We start from the raw sequence: 23,047 nt of genomic DNA on the forward strand, positions 1-23,047 counted from the left end.
CCATCATTGGCCTGACCAATATTTTCCTAGGAATTCCATATATGTAGTCAGTCTGTACAGTTAAAAAATGATAGGCAAATAAGGTATTCTGGATACAGTTAAAATAGCCTCTCTCTCTCTCTCTTTTTTTTTTTTTTTTGCCTCTGACTAACCCTATGGAGTTAATTTTCAACTTTATTTGTGCTGTGAAAAATGGTGCTGAAAGTTTTTGCTGAGACTTGATTGTGACCATCTATAATGTAGAAATACACATAATTATAGGAGCTACCTTTGGGGTAATGGATAGAGGTACAGCTGTCTAGTTAGAAGGGATTTGGCTCTGGGCTCTCTTTTGCTTTTCCTGCTGGATATCCCCAGGAATGTTAGTTTCCTATTGTTTACAGAGAGCCCCTGAGCATGTTTCCTGATTGTACCTGAGACTGGATTCCCATGGTTAAGGTTGTAGGACGGAGACTTGTGGTTCCTCTTCTAGTCTGTTCATCTCTCATGTTCTACACTTTAATTTTCATGGATGTCCCTGTGTTTAGATGCTCTGTCCATCATCTGGCAAGCTCACTGGCAACTTCGTTGATAATTTTTTAAACTATTTCTCTTGGCTCTTTGCTTAAATAAAATATCTGAGGCACTTCTGACCTTAAACACAAATTAACTTAGATTTTCACTCTATTTCATAATTACTGTGGAGACTATCTTGGGAAAAAAATGCAGCCCTACAGTTCAATATGTTTGGTCAGCCCTGGCATTAACAAAACCAAACAGATACTTTGCTGTAGGTCTTCCCAGAACCTTTAGCATTAAATGGTGTGGTGGAAATCAAGAGTGAAGTATCATGTACAGTGTTTCTTAAAACCATTCTATGGGGAGGATGCCACTGGAACCCTCTTCCAGAAATCACACTTTAGGAAATACTATCCTAGACAATGCAGAACATCTTCAACTGTACAGAGAAGCCTCATAGCTAACAAACATTTTTTAAGCTAACAGTTTTAGTTTGGGCATATGAAGACCAGAAATATTGTGAAAGCAATTGTAATTCTTAAGCTATTTCTTAAAAAGATTTTTATTTATTTATTTGATAGAGAGAGATCACAAGTAGGCAGAGAGGCAGGCAGAGAGAGAGGGGGAAGCAGGCTCCCCACTGAGCAGAGAGCCCGATGTGGGGCTCGATCCCAGGACCCTGAGATCATGACCTGAGCTGAAAGCAGAGGCTTAAACAACTGAGCCACCCAGGTGCCCCGTAATTCTTAAACTATTAAGTAATATAGATACTGATTAAAAATGTTTTACAGAACATCATTCAAGAGTGGGTACGACCATGACATCCTGGTTGACGCTAGCATGATGGTGAGAAAATGCCAAACTCATCTAGTAAAGCCCCACAGCCTACTGGTTAAGTGACTTTGGTATGTTCTTTAACCTCAAAGAGCAGTTTCCTTTACGTACACTTAGAAGGGCAGGGACCTTGGCTGTGAGGATTGAATGGACTGGATACAGATATGATATATGGGACATTCTGTTCATAGCATTATTCTTCTTAAAAATACTTCCTTATTATATGACTAAATCAGTTCTGTAAATAATAGTGAGTGGGCTGCTTAAACTCATGCTCCTGTTTTTACATCTGGCAGCTTAGATAGACGGGAAACTATAGAGAAGTCAGGAAGGAACTTGCTCAGTGTGAATAAGAAGTGCTTGTTTCACGTGACTTTTCTTTGGGTCAGTGCAGCAAACCGGGGCTACTTCCTTCCTTCAAGCCTCTCTATGTATTCATGACTGTTTCTTGTGACCTATGATACTCTCCAGTGAGGAATTTAAAAAACGTAACTTATAGAAAGCTACATTTTAAAATAAATTTTGTGGATTTTTGGGTCACTTAAATACAATGATTTTTTAAGGTGTGATCTTCTAGAATTTCTTTTAAAACATTAAACATGTGCATGGGGTGCCTGGGTGGCTCAGCGGTTTAAAACCTCTGCCTTCGGCTCAGGTCATGATCCCAGGGTCCTGGGATCGAGCCCCACATCAGGCTCTCTGCCCGGCAGGGAGTCTGCTTCCTCCTCTCTCTCTGCCTGCCTCTCTGCCTCCTTGTGATCTGTGTCTGTCAAATAAATAAATAAAATCTTTAAAAAAAAATTAAACATGTGCATATTATATGGAGTGCTCATGGACATTTCAGTGATTGCTTTCAGCCAACCTCCTGGATATTATATATATATATATATATATATATATATATATATATATGATCCAATATTGCCTTATTCAGCCTACACTAATTCCTGATTTCATCATATTTCTGGCATATACTTCACTTTGGAGCTATAGAGGGTATTATCCACTTCCTGACACTTTATTTGAATTTTTTTGACTGATTTTTGAAGAAATGTCTGAATCTGTATAGGGATGTGTATTGTGTAATGCTTTACTGAAAAACAGTGATAGAAATAAGGTTACAGTGTTTAATGATGTGTTTCTTATACCGATGTAGTTGGTATAGAGAAAAGGTGCTTTTGCACAGAAAAGAATATAGAAGCAGAAAGTCTGTAATTTGAGAAGAAATATAGTTTAATAGAAAAGAGAAAATTGGATTTAAAAAATTAAATCTTTTTACCAATGTAATTAATTTCCCTAGTAACCAAAAAATATGAAACTATGTATTTGGATTTTTTTCATAGAAACAAAGAAAGTCAGGATGGGTAAGTAAGTAATACCCAAGACAAATCACAGTTCCTATGTCATGATTTCTAATAGCTGAGAAGTACATTAGCCAAGGTCATTAACTTGAATGAAAATGACATTTGTTCTTGTCTAGGAGACAGATATTGAAAGAGCAAGGGAAGATGGGATCTTATAAAAAGAGACTTAAGAAGAGAGAGCCAATAGATTGATGACATCTCTGAGGAGAAGGGGAGGAAAAACAGGACTAATCATTGTATAAAAACAAGAAAGAAACTTTCTTAAAATCTTAGCGCATCAATAGACTTCCAAGTAATGTACATGGAGCAAATTTATTTTCATTATATGGCAGTAGAAGAAGGTTATTGTTCCTAGACTTGGAATTGCATAAAGCCGTCATGTCTGTATTAACAGATCTGATGCTTTCATTTTTCTAGCTTCTTTTAATTTTCCATAAAAAGTTCCTACTCACTGCCATCATTGCGTGAATGATCATGAGAATGATATTGCGCGGAGTGAATCGTTGAGTACCGTGTCCTTGAAAGCACATACTACCTAATTTATCTTGTTATCCCTGAAGGTATTTAAAATTCCAACATGTTGCCATCTTTCCATCAGTCTGGCTACCCAGCTGTCCTACTATATTCAGAGCCCAACACAGTGAAATTCTGAATGAGAATAATTGAAAGAACCATTCATTGTTTTTTTTTTCTTCCTCCTCAAACTAAACATAAATAACCCTTCATGAGTTGACTGTTATCTGTAAAAAAGAATAAATCAAGGGTATTCTGCGTTTGATTGTTATGGATCTGGCTTAAGTAAATTATATGGAGAAAATGCTATTGAATGAAATTGAAGAGCTTAATGTTCAAAGGAATGGCTTAGAGAATGATGATAAATACTTGAAATTATTCATTATCTGTTCAGATAGCTTGCATATTGCATTCCATTATTTTAACTTCCTTGCAAGGTTGTTAATGGGATTCAAATGCATGAGCTCGAAGAGCCTAGTGCAATCCTCGGAGTTGAGAATAAATTTCTGGCATGGGAATGAGACTGCTTATCTTTTTTTTGTGTTTTTTTTTTTTTTTTTCTTAAGGAGAGACCAACTGGCATATGATAGCCAGTCTTAAGAAGGTATGATTGAGAAAAATAGAAAGTAATATAAATAGAACAGAATAGGAAGCTTGAGGTACTCTTTTTAAGGAAGAGGGATAAAAGTTTGAGAAGGGAGACAAAAATTGGGAGGACATTCCTCATCAGTACCGGCTTCCCCACATTTCCTTTTCAAGGAATGGTAGTTTAAAAAAAAAAAAAAAAGTGCATGGAGGACGGGATACCTACCTTTTCCAGAAGCTGGCGGAGCTGCCTGCTTTTGGCATCCCGGGAACACAAGTTTTGTTCTGGAGCAACCACTGTGCATATGCACCGTCCATCAGGATCCTGGGCTGAGCTGTACACTTGCCACCCTTCTTTGGGACTAATCTGAGTCTGAGGAAACCAATGGCAAACACACAACACAGACTTCCGTTACAGGATAAAGAGAATGCGGGTTTGTAGCATTTTAAGCAAAACATCTTTTTTGATAATTCAAGTTTCTGGTTTTTATTCTTTCATGTTAGAAAGAGATAAACAACTTCTATAGGCAGCATAGCTTCACTCAGTTACACCTTCCTTATCAGTGCCCCAGAAGGAGAATTTTTCTTTCTATATGCTCATATTATTTTTTAAAATACTTTATTCTTTTATTTGACAGACAGAGATCACAGGTAAGCAGAGAGGCAGGCAGAGAGAGAAGGGGAAGCAGGCTCACCACGGAGCAGAGAGCCCAATGCGGGGCTTGATCCCAGGACCCTGAGATCATGACCTGAGCTGAAGGCAAAGGCTTAACCCACTGAGCCACTCATGTGCCCCTATACGCTCATATTATCAACTACTTATTGACCCAACAGCCCTCCCTCATGTTTTTTGTCATATTTGGACATTTTAGTGCAACTTTAGAAACATCTGATAACCACTGAATCACGTATCACCAGTCTTTCGATATAAGATCTGTTACTTTGTCTTTCTCAACGGTGAATGGTAGTTTGTAGTATATATATATATATTTTTCTGATTATTATTCATAGGTGATATTCTGAAGCAAGCCCTGTCTTAAGGACCTTCCTGTGTATTGAAGGGCCAATGAGTAAAGCTAGAAAAGTAGTGTATGAGAATTTAGGATAAAAAGAATTAGATCAGCATGGTTTTGCAAAGGAAGCAGAGTCCCAGAGAAGTTCAAGAGAGTATTTTGACATAGTCTGCCAAGTTCATCTTCTTAAATTACTTCTGTGCACTTACCACCCTACCTCTCTAGAACCCTGGCCTAAAGTGGCTTTCCTATCAGTAAAGGAGGCAGCTTAAAGTCAGCCTCTTATTTATGTTTCTAGTTTTTCCTCCTGTATCTTCCTATAAGAAACTTCTTTCCAACCAAATTAGTCTATTTGTGTCCTGAAAGTATGCCGCCTTGATTCATATCTTTGTATGTCACTCATTTAGTTTCTCCTGCTTGGAATACCTGTTTTATAAACCTTTGGCTTAGTAAACCCTTATGATTTTTACCTATTCCAAAAGATTGTCTGTATCATTCATTAGGCATTTAATGCATATTGTCTAGTATTGCTATTTGCCTTTCATCTGTTTTATTTCCACACTTAGTTTATACCCAGCCACTAGATATTTCCTGTTATAGCGAGTACATTCTATCAGATACAAAGGTAAGTATCCCCATTTTCCATCAAGTTACTTTTCAGAAAGAACTGTGCTTGAACATACGCTCTCCATCATACAAGCAGAAGTCGTTGTGGATGCCCAAAGAGGCACTCATTCTCCCAGCCGCTGAGATTATCGGTACCTTGACTCTCAGTTGAGTTTCTCTTTGGGGATTGCCTGGACTGAAGAGTGCAGCCTGTTCAAGGTCAGGCCCTGTTCCAAAGGACAGCTCACATGCATTGACTTTGATGATACAGCAGTACAAAGAAGCACTCTGAGAAGCAGGAATTATTATTTCCATTTCACAGAAGAGGAAATTACTTGGGGACACTCAGCTTGGATGTAGTAGAGCTTCTGTGAAACCAGGCAGTATGCTTGGGGCCAGTACTGTCTACTGGAAATGTAATAATTTTAGCTTTCTTAACAGGCTTGAAAAAGGAGGAAGAAATAATATTAACCTTAATATATTTTATTTAGTCCATATATCTAAAATGTTTCAACATGTGATCAATACAAAAATTATTTGTGAGATACTTCACATTGTTTTTTTCTCCTTTTTTTGGTACTGTATTTGAAACTGTGCATTTTGTGCTTATGACTTAGCTCAATTTGGATTAGCCACATCTCAAATGCTCAGTAGCTACATGTGACCTCCTTACTGGAGAGTGCAGGTCTAGATCCTGCTTTTAATTACAATGTCCTATCAGTATGATGTTGAACAGCCAGATAATTGTTTTTAAAGGTCAATCATGGATATTGAAAAACCACCTAACAGATGTTATACAGACAAACCATCTAATTTGATCTGAATTTGTTTTTCCTGTGGAAATATCAGATAAATCAGTAATAAGTAATAAATTTCCTACATAAGTAAGCTCTGGCTTACTTGTACAGCTAGGATCTGAAATTTATCAGCCTTTCTCTATCTGTCATTTTGGGGTTTCAGGGATTCAGCAGATAGGTATTTCTTGTATGATCAGGAGAAGAGGGAAATGAATTTAATTTAGAAAATAAGGTATTTAATGAATCAGATTGGAGGACCAAGGCTGAAGAAGAGTGAGCGAAGGGTTAGGGGTTGGGAACTGAGATGCGATTAGGAACCAGGAGGTGAAGGGAGGCCAGCAGAGGACTGTCTTGCACAATGCCCCGTGTTCCTGGACTCAGCTGTTTGCCTATAGACCTGGAGTGTTTTGCCAGATTGAAAGCAGACTCTTTAAAGAACTGACTTCCCTCTTTAGAGATCTGACTTCCCTCTTTACAGAGGTGACTTCCTCTGACTACAGGCTGACTGCAGGCTGACTTCCCTCTTTACAGATCTGCTATCCTCTGTGAGATTGTCTGTGTCTCTAGAATTCATAGCAGAACAGATACTGTTTCTTATTTATCCTGTCCCAGGTCCCAGATCATGACATACCATCAACCAACACACAGTTCTTTTTCTTTTCAAAGTATCTTGCATTACAGTTTGTTTTTCTGTTTATAAGATCCCACCCTTTGTATCAATCTCACTTTTTCTTTCAAGGGCTTCAGCAATAATCACTAGAGGGTGCTGATGGGCATTCCAACAACAATCAAGAACAAATAATCAGAGAAGCTGTAAGTTGTAAACTCAGGAAACTCTGGAAGATGTCATAGTCCTTGTACTTCATCTATAATGAGAAGCAAATGGTGCCGGTGCTCCTTTTAATCTCCCTTTTCAGATAATTCATGGAAGCTTCCTATGCTGCCTTTTATTTTTGAAGCACTGGATTCATTATTATTTCTTTCTTTTTCATTCTCTCATCCCTTCTAGCATTTATGCTTGAATATCGAGTTAGGATAGGAAGATGTACTTAAAATTGTCTACTATTAGAATCAGATAGCATCTTAAAGATTATTGTGTTACAATGTTTCTGAAAGAAGAAAAAATTCAGAGATTATAGAATGGGGTTAGGAACAGCTTACCAGAGTAAGTGGTACCATTAAAGGTTTAAACTAAGTAACAGTGTGGGGTTTAAATATCTAGACACAGGTCCTATAGTTTCTGTTAGAATTCACCTCGCATTGGACACAAATTTCAGATATGTCAGAAAATTAAGTCTTGTCACTAGGATAAATTTAGCTTTTGTCTAAAGGAGCATGGGTCACCCAATTATAATATTAAAATATCTTTAACAGCAGTGCAAACACTGATTATTAAACCTGGCAGCATTACTATTGGTGTTCACTTGCCAAGTGTTTGGCTAACTAGTGAGGAGCTTATCATGGCAGGGCAAGGTGTCAGTTGCTCTCTGGAATGAGGGAAACAGGAAAGGTGAATAGGGTTTGATGTTCATTTAGCATTCTCCCTCAAGTGTCAGCTTAATAAAAGCAGACTCCAGCCTTGTTTGTACTTCCAATTGTCTTCTTGTAAGAATCACTGAAAAGAGCCATGACCTTATCTACTGTAGAGTTAGTCTGAATGATCTCAACTATAAGAAGTTACCTCTTTGGCAAGAAAAAGGTAACTCAAAAGAGAAAAGAGCTAATGTAAAAGATGAGTGCCTGACAGTCCCCTGGGTTTTGATAGAGGCCTCTTTGTCAGGGTCGGTGATAAATAAAGAAAGCTTTATGTGCATCTCGGGTGCTCTCTTTTAGGGTATCTACAACTGTCATTGAAAAGAGGATCAAAGTAAAACCAGTTAGACCTCAGAGGGGAAGGAAATATTTAGAAAATTTTTGGATACCAATGAAAAAAGACTTGCCATTTTAACTTACAAGAACAACTATTCAGGTATCTGTAAAACTCACAGTAATAGCAACTGTTGATGGAGCTCTAGCCATTACTTGGCAGTTCACATGTACCACTGTCTTTGAATATCACACTAACCTTATGGATGAGGTTATGTTATTCCCCCCATTTTATACATGAGGGAACTGAGACTTAAAGTCCGTCAGGAACTTGCTCAAGGTCATGCAGGGGTTAATCAGCAGAGCTGGGATTTGTAGTCTGATGTCAGTATGTTGTCCGGTCTGAAAGTTTAGCCACCACACTGCGTCACCAGTTATCTGAAATTTCCTTCTATAAACGCTGAAGATAACCCTGAAAGCTTTTTCGGAACTGCTGTGAAGGCCAGTACTTGGACCTGGAGGATGCATGTCGTTTATTACTATCCAAAGCATCTCTAATCGTAGTGGTTACTGATGCAGTCCTCTTTGAACCCTTTGTGTTAATTAGAAGAACTAAATGAACTATCTAGCAGTTTTTAATATTGCAGAACTCATGAAATATTTAAGAATGCTCTAAATAAGAGAATTAAAATGATAATTTTAACAATTAGATTTCAAGTCTGGATTCTTTCCTTATAATTTAATTACCAAGCTATGCCTTATAAATATAAAGCTACTGTGAGAGTTCTCCCAAAACTCCAAGGGCTTTGTACCAGAAAAGAGAGATCCTGAAGACTGAGGTAAAAGTAAAAATAAAGAAAAACATCATGCATTTCCGTTTGTTTTTCTGTTTATAAAATCCCACCTTTTGATTCAATCTTACTTTTCTTTGAAAGAATGACCCTTCCTTAGACATTGACATTATTTTACTTGTGAGGAAATTGAAACTCAACATAAGCAATTTTTTTTTCAAGTCATCCATTTAGTCAATGTCACATATAGGACTTTAGACCAAGTTTTCTTCAGCTGTCAGCACTGTCTTTTCTTCTATCCTCTGCAGATAAATGTGGACAGATATTCTATGTCCATTTACCAAAAGTCAAAAAATTTGCTATGGAGGAGAGGCATGCAGGCAGATGGAGGGCATCATCTAAAAAGTATGGAAATAAGTAGCAGTTGGCACCCCGGAGAAGCTGTTAGCAGTAAAGGCTCAGCAAGACAACTGGATGTCCCTGTGGTGGGCTCTGCAATCCTTTATCAGGACCCAGGTAGACAGGCAGACAAAAGACAGAATTTTGATCCTTTCAAGGGAACCGAATCAGTGAGTTGAACATTGCTAGGTCTTATGTTTTATCTTGAGTTTCTAGGCATTTCATAAAAGTACAGACTGAGGAAAAAAAAAAAGAATAAGGAATCTATTAGAAGTGGTGTAGAAGGTAGGGGAAAATAAAGCAGGGGAAAAATTCATTTGTTAGATCCTATTTGATTTAGAGTGGGGAGACTGAAGTGATGATGAAACGCCTTACAGATTTTTTCGTCTGAGGGTATGTTTGATCTCAGAGAGTGAAATGTGGTTTAGCATGCTAATGACTTTAGTTGTGAAGAAAGGAGAAGTGTGAGGAAAGGAATGGGAGAGATGTTGACAGACCACACTGAAGGAAGCTGTGTTCTAGAGGATGTGTTAATAAAGAGGTCACTGCATAGCAGTTTTCTTCCTATTTCTTACGAGACTAGGTGGAACTGAAATAAGAAATGCATATTTTCCTTCAAGAAAGCCTCAAGGCTCCAAGAAAAACAACTATTAAAACAACAACAACAAAAACAAATGACAAACACAAAAACCTAAAGATAAAAATTTAGGTCTGTTGAACACCTCTGTTCATGTTCTGGAAATCCCAAAGTCTTAGAGTTGGGAAAGACTCAGTCAGAGGTATATCCAGCCCTGTGTCTTTCCATTCAGTCACGCTTCTGTCTTTTCTTGTGCTTCCACTCGAACTCTGCACGGTAAGAATGTCGCAGCTTCACAGGCAGCCCCTTCCACTGGCGGCAAGCTGAGGGGCTCCATATGAACTTCTGTCTTTGTCATTTTCCCCTTTTGGCCCTACTTCTGCTTTAAGGGCTCACACAGGAATACATCTACTCTTGTATCCATGTTACCTTTCTTCTCTAAAAAGGCAATTATCGCTTTCTCTGTGGCTCTCAAGATTTGCAGTTCTGTTTTCTCATCCATCTCCCACTCCTTAATTTGCTTAGCTGCCCTTTCACAAGAGGGATACTGCCTAAGGATCTGAGGGAGAAAAACTGTAAACCAGAACTCTGGTGTCTCCGTGCAGACTGAAAAACATCGGTGAGTTGAGAATAAGAAATGTAGAAAGTGTGGAGAGTTTGCGTCAGGGTATTCTCATTTCACAGGACTTAAAACGGACTAACTCAGTGAAGTCGTTTATTTATGAGGAGAAGTCAACTAAATGTTTGAAACTGTAGCAAAACAAATCACTTAGGCCCACGGGTTCCCTTTGAGGCCTCTTCACCCCCCAGCAGTAGGGCAGCCTGGGAGCAGCTGGTGGCTGCTGAATGTCCTCTGCTTATTTAATTGCTCTTTTCCAGGTTCTTCCTGGTGAGGAGGCCACAGCGTGGGGCATGTTTCAGAAGCTCAGCCTCAAGGGGCAGTTACTCTGCATCAGAGAGAAGTGCCAGAGGGGGCCTGAGCTTTCTTAGAGCCAAGGCTTCACCTCTGCATACGCTAGCCTCTCCAGTGGCTGCTGGGCCCAGTGATAAATTGGAAGGAAAAAAAAGAAAGGAAAAAAGAGAGAAAAACAGGGCCAAAGAGGACAATAAAGAAATGTTTCAATATTCCAACAAAAAAATGAGAGGGAGTATATTCCCCTATTAAGGAGCTGTATTTAACAAAAATATCTTGGAGATTTAAAAACCTCTTTCAGCTTTTGAGACAATCAAATGTACACTGCCTATTTCAGAGACACTTGCTATAAACAGATTTAATTGCATTTAATCACTGAAATCCTTTTTTTTTTTTTTTTCCCTTATTTTTATTTTTTTTTTCAGGTCACTTGAAACTACCCTTCTAAAGAAAGACTTCATATTTGGGTAAATCTGCACTTTTTGCCATCTGCACTTCCCATAAACAATCAGAAAACAAATTTTAAGACCTACTCTTTTTTTCTTTTGTTTTGTTTTGATGTTTACAAATGCAGGCTCATCCCATTCATACTGTCTAAAGTGAGGACATTCAGCAAGAAAGTTAAAAGGGGCAGGATATCCTAGCTGAATCTACTAGGAAGGGCAATGCTAACCCTTTCATAGAAGGGAAGTAGAGTTTAGGGTTATGGGAAACCATCTGATTAGGGCAGAATGAACCTACTGTGGCACCAGGGCCAGGAAGGGTAAGGACTGGTAAAGGATGAGACCACTCCTCTGATCAGGACTGCAGTCAGAGGACTTTCTTCTACCTGTGGCCCTCTCATTCACTAGCTGGGGGAAATATGTTTTGTCACTTACATATTTTGGGTCATTCCTCCCAGTTGCGGCATGAGGAGGTTGGATTAGATCATTCATATTTCCAACTGAGCCCTTGAGGTCTGTAAGTTTTCTCTGGAGGAATCTTGTCTAGGACAAGGGGTTGATTGTGTGGGGAGAGAGCAGATGGTGGGGGCCAATAAATGCCCTCCCTTAATTTAATATTCCATCCATGACCTGTTTTACAAACTGGATTTCCACTTCAAGTTTCACTCAACAGAGCGTGTATTACATAAGATTTAGTTTGGGGGGGTGGGGGAAAGGTACCACTGCCAAAAATAGTGTGAAGATAACTGGCCTGGATGGTTTCAGAAATCCTTTCCAGCATTAACCTTTTATGATCTTAATCTAGGAAATACAGATTCATTCATTTGTCACCATGGGAATCATAAGGTATAAGCCATCATCTTGAATAACTAAGGTAGGGAAGTGCCATAGCCATCGTTCTGTAAAGTATGCGACTTCTGTAAAACATTAAAAAAAATAGCTTTTGCAAGCTGGTTTCTCCTTTCTAGTGAAGAATAACATAGTGTAAATGTCTCTAATTTTTTTTTTTTTTTTTTTTTTTTTTTTGGTCACCCAGAGGTGGATTTGGTCATATCAGAACCTTCAGAGACCACGGCAATGCTTTATGTTTTTTAGCCAATAGATTACTAATCGGGAAGTAAAGAAAATGAATTTACTTTAACCTTACAAGATAACTAGAAGTCCTAAAAGAATCATGCATAATTTTGGAAATTTGATTCTTCTCCATCAACAACAATAGGAAATAAGAAAACCAACGTCTACATACACAAAAAATAGACATATCAGAACCAAGGTATGAAGTTTGTGATATAAATCATTCATGAATATCTTAGTTTAGATTTATTTGCTGAAAGAGTTAATTCAACCACTAAATTGTCGAGAACTATCAGGTTCTTTGAACATTGAGAAAAATTGGCTCAGTGTATAGTAGCTAATGTAAATTGATTTTATAATTGTTTGTTGATGACATATCATGTTTTCTTTACAACTAGAAATCTTTTTTATATCCCTTCTGCCATACATACATCATGCAGGAAGGGAGGGGAATTTCAACAGTAGAGGCAGTGAGGTGACTTAAATGATCTAAGGGAGGTAAACATAAAAGTGGGTCATAGTATGCCTCACATGTGCTCTGTCCATGCCCTAAGAACCAGCTCAATCTAGCAAATTATATAATCGATTTGATTTGGCTCTACTCAGTTACACATCGATAGATTAATTAATTATTTGTAGTAACTGCCAATAAGTCTTGAAAATGGAAGGTTACTTTTTTTTAAAGTATCAGACTTTTTGATCCACTGGAGTAATCCAGTGGTAAAAATAGATAAAGATAAGAAGGTAAAGAGCTCCAAATGCTAATTGTTTCTGTATCCTTTATTTGATAGCAGGGAAAGGATTTTTTTGAGGATATTCCTTCTGTTTGAATTTGTTAACTTCTGTCTGAAAAACCAGCATTTTCATTTTTATTTGAAAGGTTTTAGAGTATTGCAAACTAAACTGTGGTTCAAACTACCAGAAAAGATTTTGTTATAACGTGGGAAGGGTTAAAAAGACATTAATTTTAGGTAAATGAAGACTACAGGAGCTAGGCTTATGATAGGAGAATCTTTATAAAAAATTAAACAAAGAGAGATAAATCATCAAGTAAGTTTTATATTGCTTGTGTCTCTTAAAGTCTTTTTGGCAGGCTTTAAATTGCTGAAGGTTTTTTAAAATTTATGTTTAAAAGAGGTTGGCTTCTCAGACCGAAGGCATTGCAAACAGTCTTAAGAATTGAATTCCAGGGAAGAGCCTGCTATAGGAAAACTAGATTAGATGGAATATACTCTATAGCATACTCTGCAGGTAAAATTATGGGAATTTTACAGACATAAAAGAAGAAGCAAAATGATAAACAAACAAACAAACAAACAACAAAACACATTTCTTAAAGAATCCTTCCAAACCTCAGGTTAAAATAGTTAAGTTAGAGTTTATCAGTCTTAAGAATTGAAGGAGTCAAGTATTTCCTTTCACAGCTAATTTCTCAGACAGTACACTTATTTATTTATTTATTTTTTTGGTGTAGCTTTAAAGTGTTCACAAAGAAATACCCATGACTAAAGTTAGCACATAAATATCGAATCCGTGAAGCTGCCCTGTAAATACAGAAGCAAAATCTCAGCCTTTACAGTTTAGAAAATCAAGCCCACTGGTTTAAAGCACTTACTTCCCAAGATGGCCAAACCCACCGGAGTGACTTACTAAGGTATCTGGCGTCGACAGCCTCGTGGTGTTCAGTCCTACCAAGGATGGGAGAGTTTGGGACATCCAGTTTGAGATCATTGCCATGGTACTAAGCACAGCGCCAAGCTTCAGCAGTGGAGGACTCATTGCCGTGAAGCTAATGAGTTTTCATAGTGACTGATTAAGATCCCGGAGCTGGGCTGGCAGCGGGAGGCGTGACTGCAGCTCGCCACATTTACAGCATGAAAAGAGATCAACTTTTCCAGCTCTAATCGCTGGGGAAAGCTCACAGAACCTCTTTACCTCACCCTCATGGGAAGTGCCTTGCTCTTCCTTCTCCCTCCTTTCCGGACACTTTGCTGGCTCATCAAAGGAAATATTCTTGATAGGGCTTGGTTGATAATTTGGAGAGCATAGGTTGGAGGGAGAGGGAAACTTGAGCTCTTTCTGCTCCACTGTTGGGAGTTATCATCAACAGAGTCTATTTCCTCTGGGGTTTTTGTGAGTCTAATCAGCTGCTCTTTATCCTTCATAAAAAATACACCTTTGGATGGAGGTCTGCCAAAGTGCACATTTCAAACATCAAATTTAATATCTACGGATTTCGCCAGGCGTAGACAGAGTAATTTCAGGCAGAGCATGAAAACAAGTCTGCAAAGAATTTCCAAGATGATCAGATATTGAGAGTAAGATATTTTTATTTTATGTTTTTTAAACAGTAACCTAAAATTAGCATTGTTGCCTCTAAAAACAAAAAAAAGTCAAAGATGAATAGCTACTGCCTGTGGAAAACATTACCTTAGGCAACTTACTTGTGAACTGACAGAAAAGGCAGCCTTAGAGGAAAGCTTCTGTTATGGAAATTTCATGTTTCCAATTTTACTTTTAAGAATGAGGGCTTCTTAAGTTGCTCAGACAAAAGACAAACTCTGTTAACTGTATTTTCACCTTGTGCAGAATGACAGACTGATAACCAGGAGTCACAAGAGAACATGTGACTTATTAAAAGAGAACCCAGAACTTGGATTTAGGGAGCCTGAGGGTCCAGTCCTATTCTCTGGTTAGTTGAGTGACTGGCCAGTGACTTAACATTTTTTGGCTTTCATTGTTTTCAGGTTTGGACTCCACGATCTCTAAGGCCCCTTTCAGCTTTAAGACTCAATGATCTGTTTATTAGAGTTGGATTGGCAAATATGTATTTTGAATTTGGGGCTTATGGATAGAATTATTATATTCTTTTTACAAATACTATGAATTGCTCATATCTAAATCTCAGGTCCCGAATGGAATAATTCCGAGGTGGTTGTCTTGTACAATATATGTGTTCTAAAATTAAAAAAAAAAAATGTGGAGAGGAGACATGAAGGGAAATATGGCTGAGTGAAAATTAAATGAAAAGGAACCTGTTATAAGAAAGAAACATACTATTTTGATTCCTTAGGAGAATTCTGGAATTGTTTGTAGCTCAAATTCTCAGTCAAAGATACATATTTTTCATAAACAGTTTTGGCAGCAGAAATAAAGGAAATGTCTTTAATAAAATGAAAGAGATACATATTTATAGAAGTGTGTATGCCCTTTATTCTCAAAAGGAGTTTTAAGTTGAATACTGAGAGACTCCTTAAATCTTCCTTCTATTACCTAAGAATTTAGGCTTTTTATTTTCCCCTTCGAAATACATCCAAATGATTTTAGTTGACTCATTTTTTTTTTAAACCACAGGCCTAGAAAGCCTAAGCCTAAAATTATTACATATTATATGTATATTATTATATAATATGAGAAATCAATAAGGATAAAAGCACAATACTTCATATATTAAAGTTAGCCTTGCATAAGAGTATTCAGAGAAAGGACTGTGCAGTTTTACACGTATTACAATGTGGCAGTAACAAAAAGCAAAGTGAATTTATAAATCTAATTATTTGAAAACTACACGTGGAATTTTACCTGATTTAGGAGGGGAAGTATTTTTTCAAGAGCGTAATTTCCAGATTGAAAACTAATATACATGCAATGGCTAGAGAATTTAAGATGCAACATGGAGATAGTAATTATAGTTATTAATGAGCTATCAGTCAGCAAAATAATAGCATCTTTAGAAGAATATAGGATAGATTGTCAGGGGAGACAATGCTCTTATTTAAAAATTTAAAAAAAAAAAAAAAAAAAAAAGGAGAGGGGCTCCTGAGTGGCTTAGTTGGTTAAGTGTCTGACTCTTGATTTTGGCTCAGGTCATGATCTCAGAGTTGTGGAATCGAGCCCTTCATTGGGCACAGAGTCTGCTTGTCCCTCTCCCTATCCTCTTTCCTCTCCTCTCTCTCTCTATCAAAAGAATAAAGAAATAAATGTTAAAAAAAAAGAAAAATGCATACTTAAACAAAAAGAAGAAAACCAACACAAATGTAATGCTTCTAGTAACTCCAGAAATAATTCTAGTAATTCTAGAGATGCAAATAACTAAAGAATGGAAAGAGACAGTAGTCAAAGTGTATAATTCAGTGGAGTTTATCAACAACATCAAATCTATAATGTGTTGTTTTAAGAATAGGTTTAAATGGCACACATTAAAATAAAAAAAGCTTATATTATAATGACTATTAGCTGTGGGAAATAAAAACAGCTACTATTTGTAAAGAGCTAAATAATTTTCTGTGCTCTCCTAATCTAGTGAAGTGATTATCATTATAATTTCCATTTTTAGAAGTTGAGTTCTAGTTTGCAGATGAGGGAGGTGATGATTTTATGTAGAAGTAACAACCTGTTTTCAGGACAAGAAACCCCACGGTTACAGAAGATCCAGAAGAATAGTGTGAATGGTGGTGATGGAGTAAGTAGCAAGAGATGAAGTTGAAAATGCTAGCAGTGACCAGCTCTCAGACCTTCAGGATCACCTAAAGATGTCTGGAAATGATCTTGTCTGTAATTCAAGAATTTAGAGCAAAGCAGTGAAGTCATTAGTTATTGAGATTTGCATCTCAAATTATTATTACTTTGGCATTTTTATGATACAAGGTAGACAGATGGGTATTGCAGGAACAGCAAAGTAAATCCAAGACAGGCAAATCACTTAAGGCCATGGTCTCCAAGCTCAGGCAAAAGTGGAGGAGGTCTGGAAATAAGAAACTCCGTGAACTTCAAAAAGATGGATTCCATGAAGATTTGAGGTAGAATTGATAACACTCATTGATTGAATACATGTAAGAAGTGAGGGAGAGGAAGTTACCCTGGGGGAATTTCAGATTTGGGGTTTGGGTGGTGAATATTCATCAGGATGAGAAATACAAGTGGAAGTATGATGTAAGAAGAAGATAAAGTTCATTGTCACATACCAGATACGGGTCTTCTATGGTGGAGAAAATCCCTGAATAGTAATTTACCAAACATACAGAGTTCAGAAAAGAGTTAATTTCACTAGACCACAAGGGCCTAGTAAAAATAATATGTCCTACATAGAAGACAAAAATGGTTAATTTAGGCACACAGTGTCTTAAACTACCAATGATTTTATTTAGACTTTAAGATAATATCTAGATTTAATTACATGATTACCTATACATTTCTCTTGAAAAATAATTTTAAAAGTTCCATCGCTAGTAAAGAGTGAAAATATTACTATATCTAACAGATTTCTGTTAGTAATCTAACAGAAAACATAACCTGACTACACACTTATTTACTTATTTATTTATTTAGAGTCTTAATGTAAGTCAATAACTTTAGAACCTGTAACAGTGCATTATTGCTTATGACCTGCTGAAAGATATTGATTAATGTATATATTCATTAGATTTTTTTATGGTAGCTTGTTTTTTATTACCTAGAAAATATTTCATGGTAACCTATATGATAAATAATTAATAAGCAAATATTGACCAAGAAAGACTTACAGATGATCTTATGTAATATCAAAATATTCTGTCATTGGAATTTTTTCCCCTTGATATGGAGCACAAACATTTAACAGTGCTTTAATGCTCAAAACACTTTCTAGTTTGGGGCTATTTGTGTGGCAGGTATATGTGGGGGTTTGGGGAACCCAGCTTTGGAAGTAAGGAAATACATGAAAAGTAAATGCATGAAAAGACCTGATGGCCACTTATAATATGATAGAAAACCAAAAAGTTTGGGGCACCTGGGTGGCTCAGTGGGTTAAGCCTCTGTCTTCGGCTCAGGTCATGATCTCAGGGTCCTGGGATCAAGCCCCATATCAGGCTCTCTGCTCAGCAGGGAGCCTGCTTCCTCCTCTCTCTCTTTCTACCTGCTTCTCTGCCTACTTGTGATCTCTGTCAAATAAATAAATAAAATCTTTAAAAAAAAAAAAAAGAAAACCAAAAAGTTTAACTTTAGGCAAAATGAGAAAGAGATTGATGTTACTTGTTCAATAATAGAAAATTTAAGAAGGAATAGGCTACTATTCCTATAAAAATAAATACTTTATTTTTATAATTGAAAAAAAAATTAAACTTTGTGGATGGTTTAGGAAATAGAGGAAAATAGCATATTAAATGTGATTGTGAAGATACAGCTTAGGGAGTAAAGTAATCATTGATGAAGAAGGAGGAGGAAGGGGGGAAGGAGGGAGGGGGAATAGGAAGGGGGAGGAGACCCGGGGAGGAGGAGAGAGTAGTAATTGGGTAGAACACTGAAATATGACTTGTACTGATTGGCTAAAAGAACAGTTAAACCAAAGTAGCCTCTGGAAAAAACAGAGTGGACTCATTTAGCCCCTTAAGTAAAGAAAGAGGGAGGAGTGGCATAAAATTGAGGAAAACAGAGTGCTTCAACACCAAAGTGTTGAAATCACTTTGGTGATGCTCTATTCCCTGGAGAGTGTGGCATGTGAATGATTAGGTAAATAAACAGTTCCACTTATGAGTCCCCCGTTTTCCCATCTGTAAAATAATGGATACATGAATCAATGTGAAAGGACTGAATGAGAGAATATATTTAGAAGTGCCTGTAGCATGGCAGATGCTCCATAAGTGGTAACATTGTTTTTGGTAAGAAATGGCATGATTGAGGCAGGGTCAGAAGGTATAGATCAGTTTAAGGAACATTAGGCCCTGAAAAGGTGGGAAGTTTGTTTTTGCAAAGGGTGACGGAGTTGGGCTTGGAGTATACAAAGACATTAATACAACCCTGCTATGCAACACAATGGCACTCTGGGTCTCTAGAATTAATAGTCCAACTCAAAGCAGAAGAAGGGACTAGTATTCTCGCTTCCTCCTTCATTGAGAAGTCAAAGTAATAACTAGAAAATTTCTGTTAGGTCACGACCATACCTAGTACCTCACCTAAGCCCACATATACCACCTTTTCTCCTGTTGTTATAGATGAATTATCTGTGTTCCTTAATGAGGTGGATCCCTCACCTGTGTACTAGGTAGTACCTTTCACACTATTATGCTTAGGAATTACCTAAAACGCTTGTTAAGACCCAGATCTTTAGGTCCCACCCTTAAGAGTCTTATTTATTGGCTCTAGCATAAGGTCAAATAATTTGCACTTCTGGCAGTCTCCCAGCCATTTTTGGACCACCCTTTGAGTAGCCTGCCGTAGATCACATTCATCTGATCCACTCAAAGACCACTGTCTTAATTCTTTCTGGCATCAAGAAATTTCCCTCTTTAATGGATCACTCCCTTATATCTCTTATTTTACATACAAACAGTGTTTTCTTGATCCTACTTTCTACCCATTTATTTCCCTATTTCTCATGTCTTTAGAGTATACTTTCTTGAAAGAGTTGTTTATACTCATCATCTTTAGTTTCTTTCTTTCTAATCAGGTTTTTGTCCACACTTCTCTACTCTGCCGGTACTACTTTTATCAAGGCTACCAATGATCCCACATTGCTAAATGATCCCACATCTTGCAGTCAAGTCTCAGACCTCAACTTCCTTGACCTACGAGCAGCATTCATTATACTTTTACTTTCTCCTCCTTGGAGTAATTTCTTCTGCTTGGCTTCAAGGATATCACACTCACTCACCTAGTTTTCCTTCTACTTTCTGACCTCTCTGTCTAAGTCTCTTTGTTGAATCTTCCTCATCTATATGCTAATGACTCCCAAATTCATTTCTTCCTACCAGACCTCTCCTATCAATTCAGACCTGTATATCCAATTATCTACTTGACATCTCCACTGGGATGTTTAATAGACATCTTAAATTAAACATGTTAAAAAATGAGCTCCTTTCCCATCTCTAGCAGACAAAACAAAACTAAAAAAAAAAAAAAAAAAAAAAGAAAAGAAAAAAAAAAAGAAAAGAAAGGAAGAAAATTAAAAAAACAAACATATACGCAGACATTCCTCTAGTCTTCCCATTTCCAATCCATGATTTAGTTGGACAGGTCAGAAAGTTAAGTTTCAAACTTAACATTTTTTTTTTCTACATCCCTTTTCAATTCCATGAACATGTCTTCTAGTCTCTACTTTGGCAAATATATCCAGCGTTTTACACCATACCACACTGCTACCATGCTGCTCCAAGTCACCATCATCTCTCATTTAGTTTATTCTAAAACCCACCAGTTGTTGACCCTGTACTACTTCAGTCCATTTTTAACTCCCTGAACCGGATTCTAGTAAACTATGTCAGATGTTATCTCTGTGCTTAAAACTATTGGATAGATTCCTATCTTGCTCATGGTAAAAGTCAAAATGTTTAGTATGAGCTGTAAGGTTCTACATAATCTCATTTCCTTTTATTCTTCTGATCTCATTTCTTAGAACTCTTCCCTTTTTTTCACTGCACTGGAGCTACTATACTCTCCTGGATATTTTTCTCAGAGATACAAGATAATCTTCCAACTCAGGAACTTTGGACTTGTTCTTCTCTGGTGGAATTTTAATCTCTCAAATCCTTTTTGTTTTATTTCAAAAATTACCTTTTCATCAGGGTTTTGCTGACCATACCATCTCAGATTTCTTTTCCTTTCGACTGCTTACTTCTAATGTCTTTTGATACTTTTTTTCCCTTAGAATTTATCACAAGTTAGCATCTCAATATATTTTATTTATTCATCCTGTTTATTATTATTGTTTTTTTCCCACTAGAAATGAAGCTTCACGAAGGCAGGATTGTTGCCCATTTTGTTCGTGGAAGTCAACGTTTAGGTGAGTGCCTAAATATAGAATATAGTAAGAACTAGAATATAGTAAATGCTCAATAAATATTTATTAAACAGATGACTAAATAAATATGTTACTGTTTTCTTCATAATTTGCCCTTTGTTTTAAAAGGAGATAATTTTCAGTGTGGAATTACAATAGAGCTTACTTTTTGTAAAATGAATCAGTATAAAATATGGCATTTTGCATGTGTCTTTTTATGTATGTAAGAAGGCTTTTTCTGTCCAGATTTTAGATTTAGAATGCAAATACTTTTGGTCTAAACCGGGAAATATTGTTTCTAACTCTTGTGATGTCTTCTCTTGATAAAGGGCTCAAACCACTGGAACACTAAATAAATATTGCCTTTGGTTAATGAAGTTTGTCTCTAACAATGTAGGGGAGGTGGAAGAGACTGTAGGCTATGGAAAGGATGAGTTTAAACAAAATGATTTAGAGAAGCTGGGGACCTTAGTGTCCATTCACTCAACTCCCCTTCATTTGGCTCTTGGCAATCAGTTAGGGACCACTTGCAGCTCCCAGAATTTAGTGCTTTGCTACTCTTGCCTTGAGGTTTCAAGGTTGTCTTAAAAGTGTTCACTAACGAAAGAGTGAATTTAGAGTGAAAAACATTAGCAAAGTTCTTTAAAGGAGGGATTTCTGTCTTTTCATCTTTGCCTTCATCTATGAAGCCGACTGATGCTCTCTAAGCCCGGGGGATCCTTGGTTGGCAGCTGTTGTTGCTACTTCAAAGGGGAAAAAATGGATGTGTGGGGGAGGAATATATTCAGGGCAAACATGTTTTTTCCCCTGACTTTCTGCTCAACACTGAGTAAGTAGGAAAATATAAATCCAGGATTAGACTAAAGGAAAGGAGAATGCAGTGTGGTGTGACAGAGAGACCCTCAGACTAAAGCAAGAGACCTAGATTTTACATGAGCTTAGTCCCTGTCTTGCTCTAGGTTCTTCAACTGGGAAATGAGGATATTAAACTGAATTTCTATGTAGCCCCTTCCATAATTAAGTGCCATTCTTAAGAACTCAGCGTCTATCCCTGTAGTCACACAGACATCTCCTCATTCTCTGCTCTGACACTTCTAGTGATCTCTGTGGTCTCCCAGAGCCTTGATTTCCCTGTGTGTAAATTGGTGGTAATAAGAGAATCTGACTCCTTAGGAATTTGTGAGAATAAAATAAAATTCTACATATGAAACACTTACTATAGGACTGGGTAAACAAGAAGCTTTATTCTAGTGCAAAAGATATTTATATATCTTTTCTCCATCTTTGTTGGAAGAAATAAATAGATATAAAAATTATTAGTGATAAGTAGTAAAGATCATCAAACTTTGTGAACTATCAATATAGAGGCTTTAAAAAGTTTTAAAAAGGCAAAATATTTTTTGATTATAATATGGTGGTTTTATAGGGACTCACGGCTAACAGTATTCTAGAAATATTCTACAACATGCCCATCCTACAGGCAGCCTTGAGGAGATGTCTGTGGAAGTCTGCCTGCCTGGCAATGTTCTAAGAACTTCACTTGTACAAACTTATTTAATTCTCACAAAAATATTATGAGGTTGGTTTTGTTACTAAGACTAGTTTATAGATGAGGAACTGAGGCACCAAGATGTTAAATAAGCTAGCCGAGGTCACACAGCTAATAAATGGCAAGACCAACACTTGAACCCCAACGGTCACATACTAAGTATGTTCTTGACTATTATGCGCACATGCGTGTGCACACACACATGCACACACACACATGCATGCACACACACAATATTAGAACAAATGCTGATGTCAAATTTTGTCTTTTAAAAAACTAATTGATACTACTTAGGGAAAGCAATGAAGTTTTGTCACTGGCATGTCCTTGGTAAATGAATTCTTATAGCTAAGCACAAAAAAGGAAAATAACATGTCTTTATTTACTGAGTTTCCATTTAAGTGTGACAGAACAAGGCTCTCATCAGGGAGACACCGACTCTCAGGTAAGTTCAGTCCCTGCTGCTTTTCACTGGGATCTATTTTCAGATTTTTAAAACTCACCTAAATCATCAGGGCTGACTAAAGCATTAA

The 23,047-nt window shown here is 37.1% G+C and overlaps 1 protein-coding gene across 4 annotated transcripts in view; it reads right to left on the reverse strand.

Annotated features, from left to right (window-relative positions):
* The window catches only part of OLFM3 (olfactomedin 3), a 196,135-nt gene that overhangs the window by 33,615 nt on the left and 139,473 nt on the right, over positions 1–23,047 (reverse strand). For 2 of the 4 annotated variants that reach the window (XM_059137172.1, XM_059137173.1), the window contains one exon: positions 4,021–4,167. In XM_059137172.1, coding sequence (XP_058993155.1) covers positions 4,021–4,167 — 147 coding nt within the window. Of the gene's footprint in view, positions 1–4,020; positions 4,168–13,828; positions 14,109–23,047 lie in introns of those variants that run through there. The other 2 variants (XM_059137171.1, XM_059137174.1) reach the window with 2 other exon arrangements.

This window comes from Mustela lutreola, chromosome 10 (genome assembly GCF_030435805.1).
Source record: "Mustela lutreola isolate mMusLut2 chromosome 10, mMusLut2.pri, whole genome shotgun sequence".
Taxonomy (NCBI): domain Eukaryota; kingdom Metazoa; phylum Chordata; class Mammalia; order Carnivora; family Mustelidae; genus Mustela; species Mustela lutreola.